The sequence below is a fragment of the Macaca thibetana genome, chromosome 16 (assembly GCF_024542745.1).
Source record: "Macaca thibetana thibetana isolate TM-01 chromosome 16, ASM2454274v1, whole genome shotgun sequence".
Classification (NCBI taxonomy): Eukaryota; Metazoa; Chordata; class Mammalia; order Primates; family Cercopithecidae; genus Macaca; species Macaca thibetana.
Window position 1 is genome coordinate 21,018,861 of NC_065593.1, and position 7,448 is coordinate 21,026,308.

General features: G+C 56.1%; 1 protein-coding gene across 1 annotated transcript in view; it reads left to right on the plus strand.

Annotated features, from left to right (window-relative positions):
* RPH3AL (rabphilin 3A like (without C2 domains)) overlaps nucleotides 1–6,977 on the plus strand; it is a 120,278-nt gene extending 113,301 nt beyond the window's left edge. Inside the window, 4 exon segments of the mRNA XM_050763603.1 lie at nucleotides 1,438–1,551; nucleotides 3,662–3,771; nucleotides 3,773–3,808; nucleotides 5,543–6,977. Coding sequence (XP_050619560.1) covers nucleotides 1,438–1,551; nucleotides 3,662–3,771; nucleotides 3,773–3,808; nucleotides 5,543–5,995 — 713 coding nt within the window. The 3' untranslated portion in view covers nucleotides 5,996–6,977.
* The last annotated feature ends 471 nt before the right edge of the window (nucleotides 6,978–7,448 follow it).

The following is a 7,448-nucleotide window of genomic DNA, read 5'->3' on the forward strand; positions in this document are numbered from 1 at the left end:
AGAGACAGAATTGTTTCATGAAAACTGAGACTTTGGAAAGTCGTTTTTGTTTGTTTGTTTGAGACGGAGTCTCGCTCTGTCGCCCAGGCTGGAGGCAATGGTGCGATCTCAGCTCACTGCAACCTCCATCTCACGTGTTCAAGTGATTCTCCTGCCTCAGCCTCCCGAATAGCTGGGATTACAGGAGCCCGGCCACAACGCCAAGCTTATTTTTGTATTTTTAGTAGAGACGGGGTTTCACTCTATTGGCTAGCCTGGTCTTGAACTCCTGACCTCAAGTGATCCACCCGCCTCGGCCTCCCAAAGTGCTGGGATTACAGGCGTGAGCCACCGCGCCCCACCCCGGAAAGTTTTGAGGGAAGCAACTTGCTTTATAAAAATCTATGGAATTAGCAGGACAAGTGTGAGAACCAAGAGGAAGAAATGGAAAAAGGAGGATTCTGCAGTTGTCCTGCTTTGCCAGGGTCTGTGGGTCCCGCTGCAATTCAGAGAAACTGCAACTGGGGTCGCAGACAGTGCAATACGTGTGCAGTTTATACCTGAGAGACTGTGCGGACCAGTCTTGCAGAAGCACCCAAGCCTGGCATCGAGAGATTGGTGAATGGATGTACATTTCTGTGTTTAAAATAGAACGTTTAAAGGGTAGCTGTATCCTGTATTATGACTCCCACTGTTGATTACCCCGCCAAATACGGTTTCCATTTAGTCCACGGTAGGTGTTCACTGTGACAATATCCTCGCCTCCCCTTGCTGGGATTCCAGCCCCATCCGTCTGGCTCCCTTCCGCATTTGCGAGGCCCCACTGTGCATTACTGGATGAGCTGGGATGAGAGCCCAGGCCTGCTGGCTCCCAGTTCCGTTCTTGCAGTGAAATCAGAGGGTGGTGAGCAGGGTCTGTGGAACCAGCCGGCTGGGAGGAGACTCCCGGCTCTTCCACTACAACTTGGGCATGTGCCCCGTTTTCTTGCCTGTGAAATGGGGGTCGTGCTGTTCCCGACCTCAGAGTTGTTCTGAAGCTTCGGTGAATGTGTCTGTGGAAAGTGCCTGGAGTGCTCCCCGAGGGTCAGCTCGGACTCTCCCCACCCCGCACCCGCAGGGCAGGCCTTGGGCCTTTTGCCTCACGAGTGGAGGCCTCAGAGCCGTCCCGTCTGCACCGCGGTGAGAATCAGCCTCCGCCGTGGCACGCGGGTTCTGGTTCTGCCAGAGGAACTAGAACGGGGGGTGGCGTGTGGAGATGGCTGGCCAACGGGCAAACGTTCTCTGCTGGTCACGCAGAGCCCACGTCCCAGCCTCCTCACACCAGGACTCGCCTCTCTGGCCGGCAGAAGCACGTGTCCCCCCATCCCCAGGCCGTCGTTCCTGCCCCGGCCCCTCCGCCCGTGCCCGTAGGCAGAGGCTGGTGGGGTGACCTCCTGTGCTGTGGTCTGTCTCTTCCAGTGGTTTCCAGCGACAGTGACAGTGACTCGGATCTCAGCTCCTCCAGCCTAGAGGACAGACTCCCGCCCGCTGGGGTCAGGGGCCCGAAAGGCAACAAACCCAGGAGGGAGTCAGGTAAGGGGGGGAGTCAAGTGCTGCTTATTGGCTGGGTGCGGTGCACTCCGGCCTGGGCAACGAGAGCGAAACTCCGTCTCAAAAAAAGAAAAGAGAAAAGAAAAGAAATGAAACTATTAGGCTGGGCACAGTGGCTTATGTCTGTAATCCCAGCACTTCAGGAGGCCGAGGTGAGCGGATCATGAGGTCTTGAGACCATCCTGCCCAACATGTGAAGCCCCGCCTCCACTAAAAATAAGAAAATTAGCCAGGCGCGGTGGCGGGTGCCTGTAATCCCAGCTACTTGGGAGGCTGAGGCAGGAGAATCGCCTCAGTCTGGGAGGTGGAGGTGGCAGTGAGCTGAGACCGCGCCACTGCACTCCAGCCTGGGGACAGAGCGAGACTCTGTCTCAAAAAAAAAAAAAAAAAAAAAAAAAGTACTGCCTATTTCCAAGGCCCCAGGGACAGAGTAGCTTTGCTGCACCTCGGATTGCTGCTTCCCAGCGGGTGTCCAAGGAGTAGTTCTACATCTGGAAGGAGAAGCAGGCCTAGGGACGGGACAACCAGGCTCTTGGAGGCTCCTCTGTACACACAGTGGGGGAAGGAGAGCAGGCAAGGGACAGGAGCCAGGGCCAGCCAGGCCACCGCATGCCCTTGGCTCACACACCTGGGACTCCTCCCGCGCCCACCTGTGAGCATTCCCCAGCTGAGAGTTCACCTCCTGAATCGTGAGAGCTGAGAAAATCAGGTACAGAACCCCCTGCACTAGGTCAGTCCTGCCATGAAACCACCGTGGGGTCCCCAGGACCTGCTGCGACCTCTGGGCCTGCATTTCCTTCTCGTTAGCAAGTGAGACAGAACGGGTGGCCTCCAAAGCGCCTTCTGACTTGGATATCCCTGAGCTCACCCTCTGGGACCTGCCGTATGAAAGAGAGTTAACTGGGGCGTTGAGACTGGTGCAGAGAAGGCCTGGGAGAGGCAAGGAAAGACATTTTCCTGTCCTTCAAACACACGAAGGACTTCTGGGAAAAGAGCTTCAGTCAGTCACTCCACAGGTCGGAACTGAGATCCTCGGCAGAAATTTCAGGGAGGCCAATTTTAGTACCTAAGAAGAAAGGGTTCTGTAATAACTGCCCCAAACAGGAATGAAATGCCTTGGGGGTCCTGTCTTGGGACCAAGACTGGGTTGGGAATGGAAGTTTGAGCTAAATCAGAGCCGGCAAAGGCCTGGCACACGTACCACCACCCTCCACTCCTGTGACCATGGCAGACATTACTAGGTGCTCATGATACTCTTTCCACAGAGCCCTGATCCGTCACCATGCAGACATTACTAGGTGCTTGTGATACAGAGCCCTGAGCCATCACCATGCAGACATTACTAGGTGCTTGTGATACTCTTTCCACAGAGCCCTGATCCGTCACCGTGCAGACATTACTAGGTGCTCGTGATACTCTTTCCACAGAGCCCTGATGTGCCCTCCGAATCATCCTCAGTGCAGTTTTCTAAGTGGCCAATATCAGTAGGTAGAGATGGTGCAAGAGATGAAAACTGTCCCCGGACCAGTGACTTCCTAGGCCCCTCAGGCTGAAGATTCTAGAGATTTAGAAGAGTATAAAGGAAACTTACCTGCCGGCCTCCGTTTCCAGGGCAGGCTTTATACTCCCCTCCGCCTCCCACCTCGGGCTCTTGTGCCCTCGCTCCACACCCACCCTCAGCTCTAACCAAGCAGGACTGGGAGACAGTGAGGCAGTGGGCTCCACGTCTGCTCTCTTGGCCAGGCCAGGACCAGAAACCATGTTTGAGTGAAGACCCTTTAGTGAGTTAAGGCAGCAGTCAACATCTCTCTCTTATGAGGTTAACCGAAATACATATCACCCCCCTGCCCATTCCATGATCATTGTGGATTTTCAAGTTGGTGACGTGTGACTTAGTGAAACGACCTGCAGGCCCGTTCTTGGACCCAACAGCAGCGGTCAGAGGGTGGGGTCATGCCAGAGCCTGGCAGCCGTTTGGGTGGGGTGGGGGCAGACGTCCCATAGAGACCCACCACAGTTCCGAACGAGGAACTGGACTGAGACCACCCTGTCTCAGTGTGAGAGCCACAGGCCCACACGTGGTCTCCCACAGGTGGCAGTGTGGAGGCCCCCAGGATGGGGTTCACGCACCCGCCGGGCCACCTCTCCGGGAGCCAGAGCAGCCTGGCCAGTGAGATGGGGACAGGCTCTGCCGACCCGCAGGGGGGGACCCTACCCCAGGCCGACCCGAAGGGCCCCGGTGAGTATCCAGCTGCTGTCTTCTCCCCTCTCCTGCCCCCGCGGCCGCGTCCTCTCTCACTCACTCCTTCCAAACTGGAGACTGGTTGGTGACATTTTCAATTCTGCATGTTTACCAAGCACTGTGCGGGGAACGAGGTGAGCCAGACCCTGTCCCTGCCTGCAAGGAACAGAGAGAGGGGCCCGGAATGAGAACGGTAACCATCCCTAGCCGCTCTCACTAATTACAGCAGTGGTCACCGTCCTCCGCTGTGTAAAACGTGCCGGCTCCTCTGGGCCGAACCCTCGTTCTGTTGGCAGAGTGGCTGGGAGGCTTATTGTCCCCATTTGATGGGTGTAGAAACCAAGGCACAGAGAGAGCGCGGGGAGAATCGTGGGCCCCCACCCCGCCCTGTGCCTCTGGACCCAGTCCTGGCTGGCCCGGGAGCATCCTGTGGCGGGGGCGGGAAACTTCTTAAACTAAAGCCAGAGAGAACTGCGCAGGTGCAGGCTCACCCCGTCTCCTTCAAGAAAGAAGCTCCGGGCAGGTTGGGATCCTCCCTGGCCAGAGGATTCATGGGTCCACGTGTGCACCAGGGCGGCAGCTGATCTCCGTCCCCAGGGGTAGAGGGCACCTGGCAGCCCCCCGCGGGAGCGCCTGCCCCACCCCTCTCCTTCCCCACTTGATGGTTCCCCAGGAGCTGCAGAGCATCCGGGAGGCATCTGTGGCTGCAGAGCGGACCCTGCCCCCTCCCTCTGGCCTCCTGGAGGTCCTCCACAGAGGACAGTGTGGAATCCGGCAGCCCTGAGTTCTTGTCCCAGCCCTGCCACCCACAGCCACATGACCTTGAGCAGACTCCCCAGGTTGAACCATATGAAATTGCATTTTTAAAATTTTTTTTGAGACAGGATCTCATGCTCTTGCCCAGGCTGGAGTGCACTGGTGTGACCACAGTTCACTGCAGCCTCGACCTCCTGGGCTCAAGAGGTCCTCCTGCCTCAGCCTGCCATGTAGCTAGGACTGTTGGCAAGTGCCGCCAGGCCCGGCTAATTGTTTTGTATTTTTCAAAGGGACGGGGTCTCCCTATGTTGCCCAGGCTGGTCTTGAACTCCCGGGCTCAAGGGACTCCCGGGTGGGAGTCCTCCCACCTTGGCCTCCCAAAGTGTTGGGATTACAGGCAAGAGCCACCGCGCCCAATTGAAATTCCGTTTTTCTGGTTCAAAAACGTGAAATATCAGTAGTTCGATATGGTTCGCCCTTAGGTTTGATCTCTGCGCCCGGTTCTGTTATCAGTGCGGTGTCCTTCACAGGGTTCTGGGGAGAGAAAAGTCAGTGTCATGTGGACGGCCTTCCCCTAGGAGGTCCTCAGTAAACGTCCGGTAATAAAGGGGGAAGCCGTGTGGTCCAGCGCAGAGAGGGGGTTCCTGGGCTTAAGAAACAATGTGGAAAGGATGGGCGTGGAGGAGGATTTTCTATCTCCCTGCCCATTTGCTCCTTGCGGCATCCTGAGGTCGCCACGTTGGCCACCTGGGTTAGGAGGGGGCCTGAAGCCCAGAGGGGCAGGTGACTTTCCTGCCATCACATAGCAGAGCAGAGCGGCGCTGGTCTCGAGTTTGGGCTCAGGCACGGGTGTTGTCAGCAGAAGGCTGCCTTCCCCTCCAGCCCCTCCGTCTCATTCCCAAAGGCCGGGCTGTCACTGGGGCGGGAGGGACTCCACCCCTGCTCACCTGCGGTGGCCTCTTCTCTCCTCCAAAGGTAAGAGACACACCTGGACGAGCCCCCAGTGCTGACGCGGCTCCAGCTGCCCCTCCAGCTGCCGGGGCTGAGGCGTTTGGTGCCTGGAACAGACTTCCCTGTGGAGGATTCGTGCCAGACCCTGCCCGGCTCCCACGACCGGTCCTTGTGCCCTCGCCAGCCACCCTGTTGGCCATGACTCAACAAACCAGTGTTGGGAGCTGTCTGCCTCCCCGACCCAGTGCCTTTCTGTGCCCCTTCTCTCCCGGGGAGCCGTCTGCATCCGCCGCCCCCTCCAACCACCGCCCTCAGCCCCTGACCTTATTTATTGCCCTTCCCTCCCACACCCTACCAACCTACCTTGTGATGATTTTAAGTTTGCGTGTGTGTTGGGTTGGGCCGGGGGCTTCCCACACGCAGTGTCTGAGCGGCCGCCTGGCCGGGCTTTCTCGTTGCTGTATTAATGGAAGATGAAATGCTAGGGCACGGCCTCTGAAGCTGTGTGTGGTCCCTTAGACGCGAGCACTGGAGCCAGAGCAGTGAGCGTGAGATTCACCCACCCTCTCCCTCTCCCTTCAGCTCTGGGAGGCAGGAGCAATGCCCCCTCCCATGGGCTGGCCCAGGACTGCAGGAGAAACCTGGCTCTGGTTTCTTTGGTTTTTGTATGTTTGTTTGGTTTTGAGACAGAGTCTCGCTCTGTTGCCCAGGCTGGAGTGCAGTGGTGCGATCTAGGTTCACTGCAACGTCCGCATCCCAGGTTCAAGCAATTCTCTCACCTCGGCCTCCTGAGTAGCTGGGATTACAGGTGCCCGCCACCACACCCAGTTCATTTTTATAGTTTTAGAAGGGATGGGGTTTCTCCATGTTGGCCAGGCTGGTCTTGAACTCCTGGTCTCAAGTGATCCACCCGCCTCGGCCTCCCAAAGTGCTGGGATGACAGGTGTGAGCCACCGTGCCCAGCCCTGTTAGGTTTCTTTGAATCCCCTCATGGCCTGCCTGGTTTTTGCTCAGTCTGTCTTCAGCTTTAGGAGCTGGGAAGCTCTGGTGGACGCTGTGAACTCACTCACTGAAGAGCAGCCTTCAGGTGCATCCCTGGCCAGGGCATGTGGCTCCCTCTGCCATGAATTCACTTCTCTTCAGGAGGTTTGGCTTGGCATGAAAATACTTCATTCAGAGTATGGGTAAATGCTTCTGGAAAAGAGCATTCTTGAAGAGAGAGAACGTACGTGTGTGTGTGTGTGTGTGTATGTGTTGGTCGGTGTTCACACCCTCCCATCCTTCCTGCCTCCTGCCCCAAACCCTGGGTCCCTGGGTCTGGAAGGGCCTCCTCTCCAAACTGGGAGCTCCTGGGCCCCCACCATTCACTTTTTGTCCTAGCTGCTGGCAAATAGTAAAGAAACTCACTTTCCCTGTGGCACGTTATGCTTCAGAATTAAAACAATGAAGATTAACATTTGCATTGAGCCACTGTGTTGATCAAAAGACCGTGGTTGCCTGTGTTTCCGAGACGCATCAGTGGAAAAACTGTGGTGCCTTGACTTGCTGGAACACTTCCTAAGCCGCCGTGAAAGGAGGGGCCAGATCTGTGTGTTCATGCAGCTCACACACGTGATGTCGAACAGATAAGGCCATCTACACACAAATAATCAGAATGAGTTCTACAAACATACATGTACGTACGTAAAAGTGTCTTTTAAATGGACAAGCACTTCTGCTTACATATGGTGCACTGAATATATTCATGTTTTCCTCTGTCCCTCAAAACCCCACTAGAATGACATAAAGGAATGAAAGTGGCATAAACCACAAAGACAGAAAGAAAAGGAGAGAAGATGACAGCGAATGACAGATATCTGAAGAGCTCTGGAAGCCGTAACAGTAAGATTTGCTTAGTGTCAACCCCAAAATGTCTACAAAGAAGGAAGCC